Source organism: Falco punctatus (assembly GCF_963210335.1).
Source record: "Falco punctatus genome assembly, chromosome: 8".
NCBI classification, from domain to species: Eukaryota; Metazoa; Chordata; class Aves; order Falconiformes; family Falconidae; genus Falco; species Falco punctatus.
The window spans coordinates 64,899,630-64,923,291 of record NC_137588.1 but is presented as its reverse complement, the minus strand read 5'-3'; the positions used below and the strand labels follow the sequence as shown (position 1 = coordinate 64,923,291).

The following is a 23,662-nucleotide window of genomic DNA, read 5'->3' as shown; positions in this document are numbered from 1 at the left end:
GTCTCATTAGTAAAGGCAATCACTATAATTTATTTGCACAAATACAGGACATCATGCTCCATCAGCAGGTAATGTTCTTCATTAAAAAGAGTAAGAACTTTGTGCGCTGGGGCAGATGTGGTCTACTAATCTAAAGAAGTCACATAGTAAAACATTTTGCTAAATAAAATCAACTCACCACTTTTATTTAGGATGATAATTTGTAGTAAATGTATCAAAGTAGAAAACTGGGCTCTTGAATTTGCTTCTGGAAGGAAATTGAAGCTTCTTATGTGTGTTTTAAAATTCATTGTAACCGCCAGTTACAGTAAATGCAAGTCTGAACAGTTTTGTGCATCACCATTTGGTTCTTAAAGGCTTTACACTCACATGACACTTCCCACACCTCCCAGTAACACAAGCAAAAGCCGGCTCTGGCCAACAAAGGACCTTGCCAGTAACTTCTAGTGGTCCTAGGAAGCTGTTTTTAGGAGAATGTGCAGAACTAAGGGAACAGTGAACAAAACTGTGTGCTGCGCCTTTGAATTTATTCATTCCCATACCACTAAAATCAAAGCTTTCCTTTGAAGATGCATTTGCACATTGAGTCTTACCAGGTGTTAACATAATATCTGACCAGCTATTCAACACCTGAAGTCTCTGAACAGGTCATTCCATGAACACAACAGAAGAACAACAGACTAATACCTGTAGTAAATTCAATTAAATTAAATCCCTTGGATAAATTGCTGAAGAAATGGTAGTTATAGTCTAGCACTTTGTTAGAACTCTTTTTGATTTCCAAGGTGGCGGCAGGGAATTACTATCTACATAAGTAACCTCCCCTCCTCATCATGAGTTAAAATGCGCCTGTAGCCTTTCCTTATGTATTTTAAGAATTAGCAAGTGCTTACGTGAAGAACAACCATTTTTGCATTCCCACTTCTCATACTTATAAGAGTTCTTGTGACTAACATCACGAACTGTATTATACTTCTCATGTAAGGTTAAGTATTTGTGACTGCAGCAAATACCAAATCCAGTTTTAAATATGATTTTGATTCAATATTGAAGATTCTATTTTAGTACTGAACTCCACTGAAAAAGAAAGATTAGAAAACCCTTTTTTCAAAATTTAAGGAAAATTTAATCAATATGCTTTAAATTATTTTACAGTAACTACAATACTGACAAGCATAACATTTTCAAAATGGTGTTTTTCTTGGAAGTACTGCAAAAGAGATTACTCTTCATCTAACTAATATGTGCACCATTTGAAGAAACTAGTTAAAGTCATCTTCAGAAATCCAAGTTAACATATAGCTACTCAGACATCCAAATGTATTCATATTTCAAGTGTGACAGAATTACAGATCCCTTTAACTTTTAAACATGTTTTCTAATTCATAATTTAGGTATGTAAACCCTGAAATACTACCACATCAAATGAACAAATAAATGAGACCAAAGAGTATACTTGTTAAAATACAGAAAATACTCTTAATTGCTTGTGTTCATTTGTGCATTTTGCTTTTGGTAAGAGGGGACAGAAAATAGGTTCCTTATTACTGCAGATTTATTCAAAAAGGACCTCAAACTAAGGGCATCTGCAGTTCTGTTAACTTTTTTTGATAAAAATCTGTCAACTTACAACTGCAATACATCTCCCTCCCTGATGCCCCTAAAAAAAAAGAAACACAAACCCCAACAAACACCAAAACGCAAAACAAAAAACAAACATGACCCTCAAACAACCAAAAGTTACTTTTCTAAAGATATAGGAATGGGAAAGAAATTACATTAACCTGACAAGCATGAACATGTATTAAAGCTATAGACACCTCAGGTCAATTGAAAACAGTATTCAAAGTCCTAAAAAAGTGAACGTGAGACATTTGTTTTCATTGTTCCAGATGATTCAAAACAGGTCTAAGTTTTATGATAGCAACACTATACAGTTGTTTGCAGCCGCTTCTGGTCCAGCTAAAGGTTCCAAGTTGATGTTTTTATTTTGGCCCACTGAAGTCCAACAGTTTGGACAGTCTATTCAAAACACAGAAATGAGAGCAAAGACTCCATACAATAAAGCACAGGGGTATGCTACTAGAAGTTGTTGTCCTTCCATTGCTAAGGCAGAAATAAAGATTTTGGAGGCAGAAAAGCTGCACCAGCCAATGACTCCAGCCGTGAGAATAATCCCCATCATTCCCCTGTAAAGACAGAAATAAAAAGAGAATTCATAAAGCCTTGGGTATATAAGCTTATAGGTGTCATAATTTGCCTCCTTCTAACACCTTTTACAGATTCTAAGATGAATTGTAGCTTTTATATTCGACATTAAATGAAATTGTTCCAGTAAAGACTTCAGAATGGTATTACTCAATTACGACAGCCTGAAAAAAAACCCCAAAATTAACTTTGTGCGCATGAAACGTAAAAGCAGTGAGTAAAGTAACGATAGTAAGTTCTTCCTTTTCAGTCCTTAATTCCACAGAGCTATGAGGAATCACACTGATTTTCTTGTTTGTCAAATGCAAATTTGCATTGTAAATCAGAATTAATTTTTGACTTTACAGGTACTGAGACTTGCCAGATTCAAAGCTGACTGAAAACAATCTTGGTATTATTTGAGTCTATGTATTTAAAAACTGTTGACTTACAGATAAAACCAGTATTCACCTATTTTTCATCCAGTAAATACCTGGAGACTGTTGGTATTTATGTTTTTACACTTACAAAAAATTCCTGTTGTATTCAAATTATATGCATCTTTATTACTGAATATTAAATTCTTTTTAGTAACTTCCCTCACCACCTCCTAGGAATCTAATACAAAATTATAAAGTTCATGTACTTACTGCAACGAAAATACAATTGCGAAAGTGGAAAGTAGGATCATGGGAAGAAGACAGTATCCAAGGACACTGGCAACACAGCCAAACGAGACACCCGTCATGCTCATTAAGTTCAGGAGACAAAACATCCCTAAACATCCGATTGCACTGATTCCATACACATAACCGAATTGAATTTTACCAGCCTGAAAGTCAAGCAGAGTAACATGTTAGCTACCAGAACAGGTAACGCCTCCCACAAACAAAGGGATAAGGGAAGAACACAGAGTATCTTAACTTTCTCCATCACCCACCATCCCCAATTCTGATACTCAAATCCAATAGGCACTATTTTCCCACAACCTGAATTCCAGGACACCTGTATATTCTAGGCACCCAAGAGGCACATTTATCTGAACTTTACACACCTTGATGAACAGATTCAGGTCTAGCTGCTATTCTTTGATCTGGGCTGCAAAAGTTTACAAATTCTTTAGGGTTTAATCAACTAACTTCTCATGCCAATTGATTACTTGCAATGATGATCTTTACAGAACTAGTGTATAAAGACCAAAAAACTGTAAATCAGGAACTTCTTGACAAATCCAGAGCTAAAGTCCTTTAATTTGTGACAGACTGCATGAAGTTATAGCACAGCATAAATTACAAGAACTTCCCAGAAACTGAAGCTGAGCTGTAAAGCAGTGTATACGAATGGCAGAATTAACTCATGTAGATTTTAAGAAGTCAGAATCAGAACTTTGCTCACTAACATGTATGCAGAAAGAATACCTGCATTATTTCAAAACATGTGTATCCTATGTCATCATGTTTTTCCAATGACAACATCGATGCTTCCCTTTTCACACCTATCAAAACATACACAACACAATGGCATACACCCCGGCAGAACACAGGGCCACACAGTTACTGAAGCTACGACAGCGTGTGTCTTCAAGATCTGTCTCCACTACTAGCTTCCAGACTAAATTTACAACCCAGCTCTCTTCTGCCTCAGGTGCTACAGAAGACAATCATACCTGCTTTAATCTTTTTGCTAGGCTAAGCTTGTTTTCTTTCACTACATTCAGTGAATTAAAAAAAAAAAAAGCAAGCAGCATACAGGAGAAAGCAGTAATTTCTTAGGAAAAGAACATTCAAATGTCTTTATTATAAATACGTTCATTAATTTTACTGGCCTAGTTTCCATAAATAAAGTTTACTTATTAAAGTAAGTCCCCTTGGTACAAAACCACTGTGTTCTAAGTGTCATAGCAATGTGAAATTTTAGGCAAAAATTAAATGCAGTGCCTGAAGACATTTAGAGAAGAAATACTGATTAAAAATACTGAAGCTTTCAATGACAAGGAACACCGTTTGCTGCTACTCTCTCATTTCATAATCGACACTTTTGAGTCATTAAAGCACAGTATTTCAATTAAGCTCAAGAAAAAAAACCAAACCCCACCAGGTTTCAACAGTCTATTAAGAAGCGTAAACAATCTGAAAGCACATTTACTTTAGAAGTGTTTCACCAGACCGACTCTTGATATAGTCATGCCTAATGTATCAGCATTTATGAAATCACTTTTTACACATGAATTTTGTGTTTCTTTGCTTCTTGAGTATCAGTAATGAACAATGAATAAAGAGTATGGAGCAAAGAAACACAACGAAAAAAACAGAGAAATAGACTCAAATATTAACCAGTTTAAAAAGTTAACAAAAAGTTTAAAAAGTTAAAAAAGAAAAGAAACTCTTAAAGGAAATAAATATTCAAATATTCAATGTGTCCATTGTTCTGATTCCTGATAAGACATAAGATAACAGAGACTGCAAAAAGACAAGGTATGATTCTGAAAGCAAAACACCTTGATCTATAAAGAAAACTGAAACAGGTAAAAGTCTGAGAAAACACGGGTCACACCCATTCCTGTGACAAAAGGAAGCCATATTCCTCAAAAGCAGAGTATGAAAAGAAATATGAATTAACACTGAAATAATTGCCATGCAAAAAAACAAGCACAAAGGCTTGGATTCAAACTCCACTGAAGTGATAGCGAACTTACTAATTTCAATCAGCAGTGTGTGAAGCAGTTTCCTTGGTCAGTATGTGCTTTTTTGACCTCCTTGCTAAGAAGTCACTTCCAATAAACGTGTACATTATTTGGCTTTTTTCCCAGTGTTTCCAAAAGTATTAATGTACAAGCAGTAATATTTTGCAGTCAATATCTTACCAGTAATAATGTGGCTCCAAAAGCTAGACAGAAGACCATAGGTCCAGCCAAATCAGTCTCATTCATGATGCTGCCATCTGCTACTTTTAATGGGTGTAGCACTGTTAGTGTCTTCTGCCAGATGTGGTCAAAATTGATCCCCAATTCTACAAGTTATATGAAAATAATTATGCACATTTATTTCATTTTTCCCCCCTTCCTGTCACTCCCATTTTCTTCACTCCTACTTTTCCTTGTCTCTCCACATTTACGTCTCCTTCAGATATCATACTATGGGGAGCGAAGAATGGAGTCATTCCACCTTTCCTCAAGCTGCTCAGTGTGCTGCCTCCACAGATTCCAGGTCTCAAATGCTTGGAAGTGACAAGATAGTTTCCAAAGGACCAGGTAAGACTGTAAGCACACTGTTCTGGGTCAGCCTAAAAGTTCATTTAGCCTAGTACCCCGTCTCTGTAAATGGCCAAAAGCAGGTACATATGAAGTTGTATAAGCACAAAACATGCAGATTCTCAAAGTCTCCAATGACTGGTGGCTCAAGGACTTCTAAGTCCAAGTAGTTTCTCTTAACTACCCTCAGTGGATTTCTCTTTCATAAACCTGTCACTGAGCCCAAAAAACCCCCACCCACTCTTTTTAACACTTGGCATTTCATGACAAGGAGTTTCACAGCTCCTTCTGGCTAGATACAATTTCAAATTGTATTTCCATCCATGGTTTGGCCACAGTTGTCCATCAAAACCTAGTGCAGTTCAAAAATGAATGCAGTTACTATTTGTCCACCTCAGGCTCTGGGAAGCATCTATGTAAACAGAGCAATTTTTTGAAGAATACCAAAAAAGCACAACAGGGTAGAAGGTATTATGAATACCTTTCTCTCTAACCAGCAACAGTAAGGGTGTCTTCAGTTATTTGGTACTGAACAAGGATAGACTGTAAGCTGGAAACTGAAACCATCCATTTAGACATTAACTACATATTCGTTCTGGCATTCTGCACAGGCTGTATTCTACACAGCTGTTTCTGCAGTGTTTACCATTCCTCTTTGGCAATGAAAGATTTCAGTTCTGACCAAAGAATCAACTGAAGCTAACTGCATCAATATATTTTACAAGAAGTGGGCAATTTTAAGTGATATTTCTGTTGTTGGAAATATTTCTGTTGTGTTTTGTCATCGGTGCCGTACAAAGTCATCTTATCTGTTTTACTGATTACATCTTCACAGAAGAGATGGTATGAAGTAACAAAGCACAAATTTAAAACCACAGAAGTTCACAAAATAACATGTATTTCATTTACCAAATAGAGTTAAATAAAAAATCAATGAGAATTCCAAATCAACTGTGCACTTTCAGAAGTAGGGAATACACACCCTGCTACCCAACTTATCCCCAAATTGGGAAGAGTTTTGGATTTTGGCCATAAAACATAAGTTATACCTTCTAACAGTGGAGGTTCATCCTCAAAATTACTTCCATAAAAAGACTGTGCTGAAGTTGGAGTGTATGTCTGTGTTGGCTGGTAAATCTGCCCTGTGTAAGGCTGCTGCTGCATCATGTCTGGAGGGACAAATCCACTTTGTTGAGAGTATTCATAGCCTCCATACTGCCTACAAAGGATGACATGGCATTATGGACAGATACAGAAGTTTATTTTAAACACCTCCCTGCAAAAGTAAAGCTTATTTTCAGTTGCAGCAAACAATCCTTTATTCTTTTTTAAAAGGTCACATTAGATCATCCCCTACTCAGATCCAGGCCTTTTAGGCATACAGCCATGTCCATCAATTCAACCCCTTACAAACAATACACTGTTAAGTTAAAAAAGATAATTCTTGCTGTACAGGCTAGTACTGCTTTCTGGTTTTAAGTCAGAGGCCTGGAGAAATGAGCGTTATCCATTGACTGAATTACTACTATAGGCTATAGACCTGTAAAAGATTAGGAAAATTCTACATCTCAAACTTACTCAAATATCGTCCATTAATTACTACTGACATCTCACTTGATGCCAGCATTAATTTGCTATTTAGAATGTTTATTTGCAAACACACTATTAGAGAAGAAAGCTGTTTATAGTATCACTTTTGTTCCTCTCCATATTTAAAAGTTTAGTTTACAAAAAAAAAAAGCAAAAGCAAAAGCAAAGTTGTTTTCCCCTTCACTTGGGCACCACGTGTACCAGGCAGTATTATGATATATAAAAAGGAATCATGATATGGACATCAAATGCACGATGACATCTACCTACAGGACATAATGCAGGGGGAAAAAAAGGGTGATTTTTCAGTTTGTTTTGCATATTCTCAATTAATTACCAACACATCAATTCATACCATCTTTGGAATACTTTCTATAATAGACTTTATATGTATAAAAAGATAAATTGCTATCTTTAAAAAAAAGCTGAATCAAACCTATGCTCTGTTCCTAAACAAACTTTTAAGTTATTCTTGCCACTAATAATTTCCAAGTCTGACCACAGCTATTTCAGTAAATATCTCCAAAATATTTAAATATGGAAATATAAAGGCGGCAAATCCAGATGTCATTCTCCTTTCTTTCCTTGCACTGGTACAGTTCAGCCCCATCGCAGCACTGTAATCCTTTTCAGGACACAAACAGGCATCAACCTGCTTGCTCCATCCTACCGCAGGGTTTACAGAGGTCATAAAACCAACCAAACCCCTCAGCCTGAGCATGGATATTCACACAGGACTCCTAAGAGATCCCCCAGCCTAGGAATGCCCACCATGTTTCCCTGCTAAAGCCTAGGAATCGCTACTGGCATTGCAGGCTCATTTCTGTGATGTTGTAACTAATTTTTATGCCCCAAATGACTGGAGATGGACTTACAGAACAATGGTACTTCTTTTCCCAAAGATGTGAAGATTATTCATATAATTAAATTAGTCATATAACTTTTCCTTCAGCTTTCTAATCTTTGGTTCAAAATGCTGAAGCCAGCATATTCAACATACAACTGCTTTATATCTCCATTTACAGAAGATAAGGTAGGCTTTTCATATAACAGAGCAAGAGGAATTCATTTACAGGCAACAGTGGTTAGCTGAAACTCCAACCCTTCTAAACAGACTATCCCAGAAGAACCTTAACTCAGGCTTAGTCGCTAAAGAAGCATGACTGAATGGCTTCATGCAAGACACATGTTACACAAGTACAAAAGGCAGGCACGAGTTACTTGCTGTACGGTCTTCCACTGTAATCATAGGGCTGTGACTGGTCATCGATACTGTAACTCGTCTGGAAGAAGTCTGTGTTGAAGCTGTCAAACCCAGACATCGCAAATTATCTGTAAGAGAACAGCGAGGCTTGCGAGGCTCTGCAAACCCACCCTAGAAGGGAGCAGCGTATCGGCGAGACCGACCGGCTCAGCCCGCCCGCCGCCGCCCAGCACCTGCCCGGCGACCCTCCCTCAGGGCCGCCGTGAGCTTCCGAGCGCCGAGAGGCCCCGTGGGGAGCGGCCCTGCCTGAGTCAGGCCCCACGGCGGCCCCCGCCGCCCTCGCTCGGGCCGACCGCAGCCGCGCGGTGTGCTGCCCCAGCGGCCTGCCTGCCGTTCCAGCCCATCCGCTCCCCACATGGAAGAGGCCGAGGCCCCGGCCCCGGCCCCGGCCCCGGCCCCGGCCCCAGCCCCAGCCCCGGCAGCAAGCCGTCCCACCTGCAGCCCCTCCGGGCCAAGCCCCACACCCGCCGCCGCAGCCCCTGCGACGTGTCACCCAGCCGCCCGAGCACTTCCGGGGTCAGTGAGGCCGCGCGTGCGCACGGCGCGCTGGGCCGAGCACCTCCCTCGGGCACGCACCGCCCCCGGGCATGCGCCGCCGCCCGGCCCGCGCGGCGCCGCCGCGTTGCCATGGGGACAGGACGTGGGGCAGTGGCGAAATGGCGGCGGGGCGCGGGATGGCGGCCGGGGTTGGCGTGTGCTGGCTCCGGGTCCGGTCACCCCCTGGGGGCTGCGGGCGGCCCGGTGATCGCGCAGCCCCCTCGCGGGGGCGGAGCTGGCGGCTTTCCCGGCGCTGGAAAGCCTTCCTGGTACAGCCGCGGCTTCGGGGTTCCGCTGTTTTGCCTGAAATGTGAAGAAAAGCAACATTTTTCTTTTAAATACATGCGAAAAGAAATGTCCATATTTCAGGGGGTTTTAATGCATTATTAGTCGGCACCTCCTTTTACCGCTTTGCTTCATCTTACGTGCTGAGAGCCGGACACCCCAGCTGTGAGCTGACGAGTCACGCTGGCTTTTCGTGAGGTGAAGCTGTGGAACCACTGACTTACTTATTTTAACTTTTTCTTCTGGTGCAGCCACCAATGACGTAAAAAATTTGATTGTGGTCGCAAATCCTTCCATCAGTAGTAGCCTGCCCAGAGAGCCCCTGTGCTGCAGCGGTGGTGCGGAGCAGATGTGATGGTGTAGAGAACCTTACAGAAAAGCCGACCTTTTCTTCAGGAGGTGCAGAAGCAGAGACAGGGCTCTGGCGATGGCGGTAATGGTCGCACATTTCCTTCAGTGTCTGTCACTGCTGTGTTTGCAGTTAGGCCTTCATGGGTCTGGGAGAGGGACCGTGGGAGCGCTGGGAGAGCTGGATGGAGCCCAAAGCGGCGCGTCTGGCTCGCCCCTGCGCCTCCCTCCCGCGTCATCCTGCTCCGGCCGGATTGTTTGGGCTTTTGGGATGCGCAAACGGCATCCCTAGCAAGCAGCACACTGACTTTCATCTAACTTCGTCAAGTAAAGCACTGAGGCTGTCAGGCTCACAGCATCTGCCAGGTTCACTGCTTATGCTCAGCAGCGTCATCTGCTTTCAGCTGGATGCAAAATTTTGGATTCACTACAGTTTACGCACACAGGTAACCAGGAGATTTTCAGTAAGAGTTTATTTTCATGCATTTGGGGTCACAGAGGAATTTATTACTGTGTAGCTTTTTAACTGTCAAAAATTTCTCCCCCCCGCCGCTATTATTCATGACAAAAAGGTATTGTGAGTCCTTCTGTATATGTGGAGCAAAGCAGGGATAAAATGCTGTTCATGTGATTCAGACATAATTCTTGTTGACATGAGTGAAAGAAAGAGAGTTGACTTTGGCCCTAGAGGTATTATTCTGCGTAATGTTCATTCAAGGAGTGTTGTGGTTTGCTTGGTTTTTTTTCCCCTCGAGGCCACAGCTTATGAAGTAGTTTTGCCTGCAACTTTGGCACTTGGCACCGTGATCTATCTAGTTTAGAGGGTACAGGGTGTGCTCTGTTCACTGCGTAGATGGGAGGGTTCATGTGAAGCTGTGGGTACTGAAGGAAACGAAGTAGGTGATGGTGCTGCTGAGTGAAAAGTAAGTAATTGCTGTCATTTCATATTAGACTTTCATACCCTTTAACATGTCCACATTAAATAAAATTAATATTTTACTGAAGCCAGACAAAAGATTTGCTAGAGCCATGAATCTTCTTGTCTTTAATATAGACCAGTTGTTAGCCTGTCCCTCACAAATAAGCTGCAGGAGCCAGGAATGTTGTGAAATTCAGGAAAACATGATTGGGACTGTGAAGACACTCTCATGTGAAGAAGCTCCTTTCCTACACTGTCCTTTGTCACTCACTCTGTTTATCCCTCTACTTCCATTATTTTGCTCCCTTTTTTTTTTTTTTTTTTTTCATGTAGGGCCAAGGGAAAGGGCTGTACTCAAACTGTTAATTATACTTTGTTTTTATTAACTACCTAAGGTCCTGATGCTGAACATGGGAAGAAGTGGGTGTGCATTGCTGACTCAGGTGGGCTTTGTAGTGGACAAAGTCAGGGAAAACCCCGGATGAGGTAGTTTAGCTGAAGCTTCAGAATGAAATGAATCGTGATTGCCACGTCATTGTTGTTGCTGAATAGGCATATGTAACAAAGTTTAGAAATATGTTAGCTGCGCATGCATAAACGGTTGCAATCCCATGCTTGATGTAGCCTAACTTCTTATATGCATGCTGGAACCAAAGGCTTGCCACTTTGGCACATGTGCTTCTGCAAGTGTGAGTCCCTGTTTTGAAGTATGTATATGGTTGGTTGGTTGGATTTTTTAAAATTCATTTTGTCTCAGGACATGATTACAGTTATTTTGTTACAAACTCTCATGTATGTAATCTTCTAGTGAGATTACTGTATTTAAATTATAGTCCTGTTATAAGCTTGTCCTGCAAAACATATCTTGTGGTGCAGTGTGCATGATACCTCCTGAGAACAGCTTCCCAGGGAGTATGTGTTTGTAGAACTGAATGAAAGAACAGTGGAGGAATTATAGCCATGGGTAATACAGAGATCAGTAACTGTGGTATAAGCTGCTTCTTGCAAACTTATACTTTAGGTAAATTAGTATTGAAAGCTGAGACGATCCCAGCTTTCATGGAAGACCTGCAGAGCGTGCAGGCTACATCTGATGTTGATGACTTAGTGCCACTTTGCTGAACTGTGTGACTTTGTTGCAGTTCACCAGACAGTAAAATGAGGCCCAAATCCCAGGCAGTGGGTTGTGTAATTGTGATCTGCTGGTGAAATGCTCTTTGGCTCGAAATCTATTTGGATTTGCTTAGATTATGAGAATTTACTGACAGCTTAGGTTGAACTTTCATTAATTAGTTCTCTCTGCAGCAGGCATTTCAACATTGCTTTAGGGTATCATCTGCTTCATCTTTACAGGACAAACTCACGCTCGTCTATAGCAGTGAGTAGTGTGATACAGGCCTGTGGGTTCAAGGGAAGGTGAAACATTGCAGCTGCGCAGCTGCTTCCTTCCAGCGTGATTTGGAGGAAGGGGCTTTATCTGAACAGCCTAGCTCACCATGCCTTGAGGTACAAGCTAGTAAGGCACCAAACTCTCCCAGGCAAACACCGTCTCTTTTTTGAGGGAGCAGCTCCAGCTGCACCTGTGGTGATCTGCACAGGCGATCTGGTTTTGCAAGAGGCAATGGCTCCAAGGTGGGAAGAGTGAAAATACCCCCAAGATCAGTACACAGGTTACACAGTGCTGATGTCATAATAATGCTACCCAGCAAGGACCAAACTTCATCTTAGCTGTAACATTAAAACCCACACTATAATTACACCAGTGATAATAACAGCATAATTTGAACTGGACTGAAAATAGAAGTATAATTCCAAGAACTCTGGAAGTGAGGGAGGGAGGGAGAAGTCTGCTGAAGTAGGCTCTGCTATGGCAGAACTTGTAAGAGAGGAGGGAAGTCCCCTGCAGAAGGGTGACTGAAAATGGTGCTTTTTGGTTGATTTTAATCCTTGGATGCTGATGTGAATGCACATGAGGTCTCTCTGCCTGCCTGCGCATGCTAGGTCTCTTGAAGTGTCAGATACCCCCAGGACTGTTTGTATAGTGGATTGCTTTGTTAAACAGTGCCCATTAAATTCTAAAGGATTTGTCAGTGTTGGATGTCTCAGTTCATGTTGGAAATGTTATCTGATGTACAATAATTGTTACCTAAATCAGTGGAACATATTTCCCCCTTACTGTCAGTTTTTGAAAACCTAGAACCTTGTACAACATATTTGCTTTGGATTTGGTGTTTGACAGAAGCAGCATGGAGTTTTATTTGCAGAAGCTGTGTCCACACTCTGTTACATGATAGAAAAAACATGTCATGTCTTCTATTTGCGTTGTCTGCCTTGCACCATGCTCATGCTCACGTGCTGAGCAGCTGTGAAAGCTATTCTTCTAATTAGCCTTTTTTTTTTTTTTGGATGAAAATACATTATGCACTTGAGTTATGAATAAAAGATCAAGGGCAAATCTGTATAATGCTTTACTATGCGCTTGTTAATAAACCCTACTTTGTGGGACTCACACTCTTGCTAGCAGATCCTTTTCTTAGGGAGATTCTGCCATTTAGTGTTTCTTTATGCTTTTTCTTCAAAGTGAAAGATTTGTTAGGGCTTCTTATTCACACATAGTGCTGGATTTCAGCAGAGAGATTTTCACTGTATGTAATTCACACAGCTGGATCAGTGGATAATGTGTTATTTTAGCTCAATATCGTACTTTTTATTGCCTGGCTCACTTCTTGGAACTCCATTGCTGGAGCTACCTGAGTGATGTGAAGAGCACTCCCCTCTAGGAATGATCTACACCTTTTAGAAATGTGTCTGGGTTGAAGGTCTGTAACTCTGTAAAAGCCGGGAATTTATTCCTACCAGAGCTCTGTTACTGTTCTTTGCTATGGATTGAGGTTGGATTGGCAGCCTTGTCTGAAAGCGCTAGCATCTGCTTTTCAGTGAAACCACTGTTCCTTTGTGTTGCTCTGAAAATAAGCCAGAATTGGGCCTAACACATTTACAGGGGCCAGACATTTCTTTTTCTCTTTGCCATGTCACCCTTTTCAGAATCTGCGCTCTTGTCTGTGGCTTGATGGAGTTCTGCCCTGGCGAAATATTGCATTAGCTCAGTATTTAGATATGAGATTGCTGAGGAGCACTGAACATTACAGCGTACGTGGTTAAGGATCCTTATGTGGCACCTTGAAGTAATTTCTAAATGGAAGCATAAGCCCAGAACTGGAAGTACTGGTTTTCCTTCTTCCTGTTTTAACTATTATGCTATTTAACATTTTTATTTTAACTGTGTAAAAATCACCCAGAGTGATGAAAGTTCCCATGTGGCTTTTTAGCTGAAATCTTCTGTCCAAAATCCAACTTAGGTATTTTTTCTTCCCAGCATTACTGCTTCAGTTTGTGCTACATTCAATTGCTACTTCTCTGAGTGCCTTGAAGTTCTGCATGGTGTTGCTAAAAGCTGATAAAGAGTTTCGACAGTTCTCATTTGCGTGGGTGGCTTGATTCATATTTATAGCTTGTGTATTCACACTGCAAGGTGTAAGGTGATACATATACATACCATTGCTACTACAGACCTAGCTGAATACTACCCTTTCTTTCTGACATTCATTGCTGCTTCTTTTACAACATGTGGTTTTAGCACCCACAGAATTTGATGAAGTCAGTTGTCCCATGATTTCCTTAAAACATGAATGCTAATTTAGCACTTTGTCATAAAGAATGACCTCAAACCTGTGAATGATGTCACATCATTAGTGTATTTGGTTTAAGCATAGTTCTGCTGTGACTTTTGGAACATACAATTTAAGCTTGGGCTAAATTTTCCCCTACCTATATTGAAGGCTATGTAGGCATCTGTTAAAACTGAAACATGCTTCCATCCTCTTCCTTTAGATAGATGTTGCTTTTCATTTTCCATCAGAAGTGTAGCTGCTCTTCAGATGAGTGTAGCTGCTCTTCAGATGAGCTGTGTTGGTTCTGCAGTTGAATACATAAGAACCTTAGCATGGTCCTGACACACATATTTTACATTTAGGTCACCAGTGTATTTGGCCCTGATGTTAAAGTTTCACTCCTCTCAGGCTACATTTTTGTGGATTTAGCCAATGGCTTATATTTAGCTGGGAAGCATTATGTGATGCTTTTACTACTGAAGCCATTTCATCAAATGAAGTTATATTACATTACAGTAAAATGATTGGAGCATCCTGTGTAAAGAAATAAAAGCATGTGTTGAATTTTTCATTTATTATTTGAAAAGTGCAGATGCACTTATAAAGCTGTTGTGATTAAAATTCTAAGGTTTTTGTTCCTTTCAAAGGGCAATTCTGATTATAATTTTTCAAAAAGACTCAGAGCTTGAATATCTCTGTATTTGCTAATCACATGATATCCATGTCAGAGTGCTTCACAGAAGCTTGTCAGGAATCGTTTTTTTTATAAGACACTCTTTCACCATGCTATTAGCTAAGTGCCTGCACATCAGACTTACTGCGTTGTCTTCACTTGGCTCTCAGAACTTCTGCTCAGGTGATCCTTATCCGCCTGCCTTTGTGGTTTGGATCTTAATCATGTGTGTGATTAGGAATGGCTTCGATGCTTGTTTGAACAAGATCTGGTTTTACAGGGGAGAGTGAATTGATTCTTCAAGCCCTGCCAATATGGCATTAGAACATATTAACTAACATTAATAACAAAACTATTTGAAAAAGCTGATGCAATACTCCTTGCTTTGAACAGGGGCAGCACTAGCGAGCTTAACTCCCAAATGAAGCTATCATTCCATCTGACTGGCCACATAGATGTTAAAGTCCGTATGCATTGACTGTAGCAGCCTCTTAAAAAGTAATGAAGACATCTAAGTTAACATGTTCTCACATCACACCTTTAAATCCTCCTTGCAAGGGTTATGGAGCACTTGACAAGCACTTCTTCACCTGGGCTACCAGAACAGCAAGGGAAGATGCACAATACTTGGTCTTTTCTCTTTCTGAGATACAGTGAGCATTCTCTGTAGCAGTAACAGATCCTGCTGGTTTGAAAATTAGAGATCAGATCCATTAGTAAGAGACAGAACCATGGCTCAGGAGCCTCAAAATTAATGATTTGATTAAGGTAAAAATAGAGGGCTTGGTTAAGTGTTCAACTCTCAGATTTGAATTTGGAAAGTCTGTGAGTATACAAATGAATGCAGTATTTGCCGTCAGCAAAACCTATCTGTGTGTGGTGGCTTCCTCGCACAACGATTTTACTTTAAAGCTTCCCCTCCAGGTTTTGGCTAATGTTAGCATAAAAAGCTTTATTTTATCATATGTTTATCATCCCGAGTCACCGATTTTTGCCCAGCACTGATGTGTGCTGGGCACAGAGATGGACTTCCCTGTTACGGCTGCATGCCCAGTTGTGAGATGTGGTCGGTGCTAGTCGCGGCTGGGGTTTGGTGAGCCATTCAAGCAGCTCCACGGCTCAGTTTCAGCCGGCGTTTTGTGCTGTGCTTATGGAACCCGAGGCACGTGCTTAACGTCCGATGTACCGGCCCGCAGCCCGCACCCAGCAGCAAGCCCCCCTGGCCCCTGTACCATCCAGCTCCCCTTTTCCAGCAGCGCTTGACCCGGTGAGAGCAGCCGGGACGATCCTGCGCGGTGGCGGACGCGAGGTGGCGGTGCCGGCGCGCCCACGGCCGCGGGCAGCGCGGGGCGGGCGCGGAGCCGCGGCCGCTGCTTCCCCCTCCGCCGTTAAAGGCCCCGCAAATAAAGTGCGCGCGGGACCGCTCCTGCCGCGCCTCGCCGGGCTCCCCTCTCCTCCCTCCCTGCCAGCTCGGGCCCCTTCTGGGTCGCTGCTGGGGAGATGAGGAGTGCCGGCAGCGTGATAAAACCACGGTCCTGCCTGACAGCCACGGGCGTGCGTGCCGGCAGCCTGCATCCGCCGGGCGCTCCCGCCCTGCCCGCCCGCCTCGCCGGCTGAAGCCACCGCCGTGTCAGCGCGGAGCCGGGAAAGGCACGTTTCGGCGGCGGGCGGGCAGGGGACGGGCGCTGCCGACCGGAGGGGGACGGAGAGGAACGGAGCGGGGAGGAACTTTATCCGAACTCGAGCGGGGCGGGCGGCGGCGCCCGGCCCCCCGTCAGCCGCCCCGGTGCTGCCGCTGTCCGCGGTGCTGCCCCGGCCCGGGGCGCGGGCGCCTATCCCAGCCCGACTCCTTTAAGATGATGCAATCGGCATCGCCCTCCGCGCTCCCGGCCCCGCGCCGCTGAGCAGAGCCGCGCAGCGCGGCGCAGGGGCGCGGAAGCGGCCCCACAGCCCGGCCCGGCGCAGCGGGGCGGAGCGGAGCGGGGCGGCCCCGCAGCGCCCGGGCCCCGGCGGCGGCCCCGGCGGGGATATGGGTGTGCCGCCGGCGGCGCTGCCCGGGTGCCCGCCGCCGCGGGAGCCGCCGGAGCTCGTCAGCCCTTAGCACAGGCTGCGGGGTTTCTGCAAGTCATCTGTGCCGGCCAGAACGCGCACCCTGCGCTCCCCTGGCCCGCGCTCACGGCACCCCGCCGGATTTATTTCGGGGGATTTGTTGTGGTTTTGGTTTGTTTTTGTAGGTTGTGGGTTTTTTTTGTTTTGGTTTTTTTTCTTCTCCCCTGTTATGCTGTATGTATCAGTTCCTCTCATCACCTACCACGGTTAACTTTCCTGTGACTCGGTTTAACTCTTGAGATCTACATGGATGTTTAAGAGCACTTTTCTTGCCTTTGCTGTCCCTTGCTGGGATTGGATTTCATACTAACTGGACTCTGTGTGCCTGTATGTGTGTGCTGGGTGTCTTGAAATTTTGCTTTCCTTTACAAGAGCTATGCATTCATTGTAACCAAGGTAAGACTCGCTGTTCTTGTCCCCTCATGTGCATGTCTAAATGAGATGTTTTGTTAAAGACAAAGTATTTTTTTTTCTTTTAAACCATGGATTCATATGTAGTCCTTCCATTGATAAGTACTTGTGAAAAACAAGTGTAGAACTTGCAAAAAAAAAAAAAACCAAAATGCTTTATAGCAAAAAATCTGTCTTGGTTTTCTAAACTGGTCTGCTTTTTTCTGTTGCAGCTTCTGTGATGCTTAGAAGAATAATTGGTGTCTTTTTATGTTTTCCCTTTTGACAGACCTGTGACTGACCGTAGGCTTGGCTTGACCTTGATTTTGATGGCTTTGTTGGAAGATCTAATGATGTGATTGCATTTCATGAAGTGATTGCTCTCCAGCCTCTATGGCTTAGGGTATAAGCCACTTCTGCCACACTGTCACTCATGAACAATTCAGATTTTTTTTGAACAAACCTTTTGGCTGTTTTCCTTTTCTCACTTCACCTTTCTCTGCCTGTTTCTCCTAAATGTTGAGAGCCTTATTCTACACTTCGATGTGACTGATAGTCCTGCTGCTTTGGGCTGCTGATTTTTGTTTTAAAGTACAATGGCTCTAAGTGGCAACTGCAGGACTTACCTTCCTCCTCGAGAGCAGGGGACAGGGCTGCACTCCTTCCCAGAGGTAGTGGAGCTAAATGTGGGTGGCCAGGTTTACTTCACTCGCCACTCGACCTTGGTTGGCACCCCTCACTCACTGCTGTGGAAAATGTTCACCCCAAAGAGAGACACAGCCAACGATCTGGCCAAGGACTCCAAGGGAAGATTCTTCATTGACAGAGATGGTTTCCTTTTCCGCTATATTCTGGACTATCTCAGGGACAAGCAAGTGGTTCTGCCTGACCACTTCCCAGAGAAGGGAAGGCTCAAGAGGGAGGCTGAGTACTTCCAGCTCCCAGACTTGGTCAAACTCCTGACTCCTGATGACAGCAAGCAAAGCCCTGATGATTATTGCCACAGTGACTATGAAGAGGTCTCCCAAGGCAGTGACACGAGAATATGCCCACCCTCATCACTCTTACCACCTGATCGGAAGTGGGGATTCATTACCATTGGGTATCGGGGGTCGTGCACTATTGGCAGGGAGAGCCAAGCGGATGCCAAATTCAGGAGAGTCCCAAGGATTTTGGTTTGTGGAAGGATTGCTCTGGTCAAAGAGGTCTTTGGAGAAAGTTTGAATGAAAGCAGAGACCCAGACAGGGCTCCAGAAAGGTATACCTCCAGGTTTTATCTCAAGTTCAAGCACCTGGAGAGGGCTTTCGACATGTTGTCTGAGTGTGGATTCCACATGGTGGCCTGTAACTCCTCAGTGACAGCTTCCTTTGTCAACCAGTACACAGATGACAAGGTCTGGTCCAGCTACACTGAATATGTCTTCTACCGTAAGTACAAGACGTTTCTGAGGGAAATGTAACTGCCTGGCTTAAACTGCTCTTTTCCATTGACTCCACAATTTTCAAAGCACAGAGAGTGCGAGTTTCCTTGTGTCTGCCACGAACTAAGGCTTTATTTAGATCTGGGGGGATACGCTTCAGCTTCAGCTTTCAAAATGTAAAGCAAGGCTGAACTCAATGGCACGATCTTGGCTAGGTGGCAGCACAGACTGCCAAAAGCACCCCACCCCTGTGGTTTATAGATGCTGATGTCTCTGGCTGTGTAAAGCAGCCATATGACTGCCTTGCACGCTTCCGAGTATGTGCGGGATGCAATATAAGCCTTGCAAACACACTGCAGATTTAATTACAGAAAGTCTTCAAACGGGATTCAATTTACAAAGGTAATAGCTGCTTGATAATAGTCAAGCACAGTCAGCCAAGCCATCTGTCAACAAACCTGACACACTTACACATAGTGAAGGGAAAACAAAATCCTGTCCCCCTGGCTGCTTTTCAGCAGGGAGCCTTCTTGGAGCCAGCTGATGTGCTCTGAAATGAGGGCTCAGAGCAGAGAGGGGCACGCTGCTGTGGCTTGTTATGCAATATGCCTATGAGAAACAAACTGTCCTCATAATGAGAAGTATCTGCCCTGCTTCCCACAATTGCATCAGATCACATACTGTTGTGGTAATTTTAGCGGATAGCTCTAGCAGGCTCATTAACTTTCTAAGCTGATATTCAGGTAGAGGCACCGTTACCAATGGTAACATGAGAGTAATTCTGATTCTGTAATTCTGTATCAGAAAATAATTCCACAACTCCTGTGCTTAAATGTTGGAGAGATTCATGGGACTGTTTTCGTTCCACTTCCATTTCAAGAACATGAAGGATGGAACATTTCCCAAGTCCATTTGTAGAAAAAGGCTTTAGCCAGCTGCTGCTTTGGACAGCAGGGCTCAGAGAAGGCTAGTGCTTTGCTGGCAGACCTGCTGCCCTGTGTGTGGTGCTTACAGTTAGCAGGCTTAGTCACGTGGAGAGCTGACAAAAAGTTTTAGATGAAAGATGTATCAGGAAGTGCATAGTTTGTGTGTAATACTGGATTCAGCGCCATCTACTCTTGTGTCTGGGCTCAACAGGCAGCCCTAATCTGCTTATGTAATGATGCTTAAGTTAGCATTCTGAAAAGCCATCTGTATTTTTGACATGCATAGATTTACTTAAAATTAGTTTTCTAGCTGGATTTCTTAGCAAAATGTTTCTAAGGTCATGGATCTGCTTAGATTCCAACAGGGATGGATGATTTCTATTATTAGGCTTCCTCTGTTTGAAATCATAGCGCCTTGTACTAGTTATAGGAGGAGAATCAATGTAGTTAAAGGAATGGATTAGAATAAATTGTGTTTGCATTTATATTTAAAATCATAGAAAATGTAAGTTCCTTATTTTCTAATTGAAGAGAGGATGAATGTAGGTTTTGCATGAATCAGCAAACACAGACTCCTGATTTTCATATTATTTGAATTTTTATCTTCAAGGATTGCTCATTGCTTCCACATCACTATGGCTAGAGTTAGGTGCCGAGATGCACCCAGTCAACCTGAAAGCAGGCATGATATCTACAGAATTCACCTGGAGCAAAAGAACGCTCTTTCCAAATCTAAAATCATTTCATTCTGAATTTCCAAAAATAATTTCATTTGAAACTTTGAGGACCAGTAAAACTGACATCTGGCTTTCTAGTGGAACATTACAACATCTCTGCAGCTGCTTAGCCATAATTATTTAATTAGAAGCTGCCAACTGTGTCTATATAAGCATTAATTCATCAAGCTGTTGTGATCAGGTTGATGGGCCTAAACATGGGAGGTGTCTAATACAACTGGTTAGGCAGTTGCAGAGGTGGTCTTTGTGGAGCCGCTTAGTAGCTCCTGTGAAATGCACAGCTGGAAGGACTCTTCAGAGCTGGGAAAAGATGATTACTTCCAAAGGAGGAAGAATAGAGGGAAGAATGTTTTTTTTTGATACACCAAATACATTGTACTCCAAATAGTACTCAGTAGTAGTAAATGCCTGTGGTTGGAGCAAAGATAAAGAACATTCTTGATGTGTGAGTAGATCAGATGGCCTGAAATGGGTGTAAACTGTGCAGCTACCCACATGGGTACAGTGTGTGCTATTAACAGAATTACACGATTAATATTGCATGATGTTTTCTCCCCTTGTTCACATGCAGGTACCATTAAGGCTAATAGGAGATTCATGTTCTATGTGGAGGAGGTTTTCCCAAAATGCAGGGCACACGGAAAGCATCCGGTACAGCAAACATGCAGCTGTTTTGCTGAGTGGGTGGCAAGATGGGCTGCAAAGCCGGCACTCACGATGACAGTGCAATCCTTGGAGCGCAGCTGGGCTCCACTCCAGTTTCAAATAGGCTGATGCAAAGGAGGGTTTGGAGACGGGCTGTGTTGCTGTGTTAGAGCCACAATTAAACAGTTTTTTGAAACACAGTTCCTGTGTGGTGGGTAGGCGGGAGTCACAGCCTGGCTCCTGCTCACAGGTGGGGTATGAGCTGGGGAAAGAAGTGAGGTTCTACTCATACATTTTCTTTTCCTCCTGTTTCTTTTATGTCAGAGATGTTTACTTAAATGTTATGCTGGCTAAAACTGGATTTCTGACTTGAGCGATTTTGTGGGTTTCACCCCTCCCTGTTGTTTTGATCATCTTAAAGTAAAACCTCATCTCCAAACACTCCCATTTTTGAAGAGGGTGATAGCCTGTGCTTTGATCTTCATTTTTACACGTTTTCAACCTTTACAATGGGATGAATCAAAAGTGTGCACTTGAACATCTGGTACATGTTGTGGTGGAGTGGGGGGTGTTACAGCATATGGGCTGTCTTAGCCTTTTCTAGCCTGGCCCTATTCCTAACTTCGCAGTGGCAGCAGCCCATTCTTTTTCACCACCTCTCATAACCTACAAACCAGCTTTTTGTGCCTTATTCCAGTCTTGCAGCATTGCCAGGACTGTGGGTGACAGTCCTGCACGTGGATGTTGTGATTGCCAGAAAAGCAAAATAACAGGTCGGAAACAGAGAAGGCTTTAGCTTCTGACAGCAGATCAGCAACACAGTAGGCTGTGTGCACGTCTGCAGAGCAGCTGGGAACCAAGTGACATGGCGGTGGGATGGGATTTGGAAAAACTACATGGTGGCCTCTCTCTGCATATTGCTATTGCCCCCAAAACCCTGATGCCACGTCCTTTCTTTCTCTGCTTGTCAGTGGCTGAGACTGTGATAGGCTCTTAGAACAGTTCACTGTACAGAGGGGAGATCTTGCCTCCAATATATCACATCAGACCCCTTGCTTTTGCTCTCATGGCTCCCTGCACAGCTGTGCATAGCACCATCAAGGAGCACGGCTGGCACCACAATGAGCAGGTTGCCCTCTGCTCAGCTGGAGCAATAAAGTGCGGGGTGAGGAGAGCTACTAGGCAAGAGCAAACAAATATAGAAGGAGGACAGATGGAGGAAAAGGAGAGGAAATTCACATGCAATCTGGAGACAAAGAACCAGGGGGAAGATGGGTGTACTGACAACTACACCACGACACAGTGAGGGAGAATTTGTTAGCTATATCAAGCCTTCAGTTTAACCCAAATGTTTTCTCGCAACAAGCAGGTGGAGAGGGGTTGACAAATGCTCCTTCAAGTTCTCTAGCAGAAAAGAATACAGGGATTTAGACAGATGACTGTCCCTGCCCTTCCTAAGGCCATGCTTCAAAGTCTGAGCAAGCATGAGAAAATCGGGACAATCAGTATGATTTGTGTAAGCCTTGTCTTGCTCTGTCCCTCTTCACATCTGCGCATGTGGAGCAGCTCAAGCACCTGCAGATGTTCAAAGGAAGCCATGAGACATTCCTAGCACTGTGGCTCTGAAAGCCAAAAATTAACAAGGCTCTGGCTCCTGAAGGACATGTGCTGCCTCTGCTCTCTCTAGTGACAGTTGTAAATTTTGGTTGCCTCACCTTACTCTTTCAAGAAGGTGCTGGCTGGGTGTGCTTTTCACTTGCTGGTAGTCAGGGGGTATGCAGAAATGTTTGTGAAGCAGGTTTCAGATTATCCTGGAGTAAACAGATGAATCCTCTTGGGTGGGGATGTGCAGGAGGGAGGAGAAATGCCAGGTGATACCCTTTGTGAATGCGCTGTGATGGCTGTTTATCGGACATGTTGGGATAATCATCACATCCTTTGTACAAGATGATCTACTTGGGATTAATGCAGCCAGCTGTGACCCATCACTCTGTATGTGTGAACAGAGCTAAAAGATCCCATACTGATATACATACCACTGACTCATAAATTAATTGTGTGGCAGAAATTTGACTGACAAAACTGAATGCTCTTGCACATGGACACCTGCACTGGTAAGATGTAGAAGAGGAATATCACTTATTTTCCCTCTTTAAAGTAAGACTGTCATATGTCCTAGTAGTTGGTTCTGTCTGGTTTTAAATCAGTGAAGATCAAAATGACCCAAAAGATAACAAAAAAAAAAAAAGTCTAATCCAATGAACACTGCAAGCTTCCTTTCCTGTTGAGAGGAGGTGTTTGTATTTCCAGGTAATTATTGTCATCATCAATGACTCTGGTCCATCCTGCCATACAAAACTCTCTCTCACAAGGATGATCGTTTGCAGGTGATGGGGCTGTCACCAGCCAAGTCTGTTAGCATATTCATGTCAGAAGGACCTTGCTCTGAGCTTTTTTGGTCAGACTTGAGTGGCAGTTGATTTTTTTCCAGTTTGTTATGGCAGGCTGAAAAACCTCCAGAGTTTTTGACTAGTTACTCCATAGCTGAAAAATGCTATTATTTATTGGAAATAAATATGGTCAAATCTGATTGTTAGATTAGTGTAAGAATCTCCAGCTCTATGGATATCTGAAACAAAATTTGGTAAAAAAGTTGGTTGGTTATAGGACACGGAGTTCATCCTAACAATGTATGAACAGTGACGTTCAG

The 23,662-nt window shown here is 43.2% G+C and overlaps 2 protein-coding genes across 7 annotated transcripts in view; one reads left to right on the top strand and one right to left on the bottom strand.

Moving 5' to 3' along the window:
* Nucleotides 1-508: 508 nt before the first annotated feature.
* Nucleotides 509-8,842, bottom strand: YIPF5 (Yip1 domain family member 5). Its single transcript, XM_080398188.1, has 6 exons — nt 8,727-8,842; nt 8,249-8,359; nt 6,487-6,656; nt 5,051-5,196; nt 2,838-3,019; nt 509-2,189 (listed from the first exon to the last, which is right to left on the bottom strand). Exons 2-6 carry the CDS (start codon nt 8,347-8,349, stop codon nt 2,027-2,029), a joined length of 762 nt encoding a protein of 253 aa, XP_080254314.1. The 5' UTR covers nt 8,350-8,359; nt 8,727-8,842; the 3' UTR covers nt 509-2,026.
* A 163-nt stretch (nt 8,843-9,005) lies between these two features.
* The window catches only part of KCTD16 (potassium channel tetramerization domain containing 16), an 88,200-nt gene continuing 73,543 nt past the window's right edge, over nt 9,006-23,662 (top strand). The window contains exons 1-2 of one of the 6 annotated variants that reach the window (XM_080398179.1): nt 9,006-9,907; nt 17,513-18,651. In XM_080398179.1, the coding sequence (XP_080254305.1) occupies nt 17,820-18,651 (832 nt within the window). In that variant the 5' untranslated portion in view covers nt 9,006-9,907; nt 17,513-17,819. Of the gene's footprint in view, nt 10,385-16,675; nt 18,652-23,662 lie in introns of those variants that run through there. The other 5 variants (XM_080398178.1, XM_080398180.1, XM_080398176.1 and 2 more) reach the window with 5 other exon arrangements.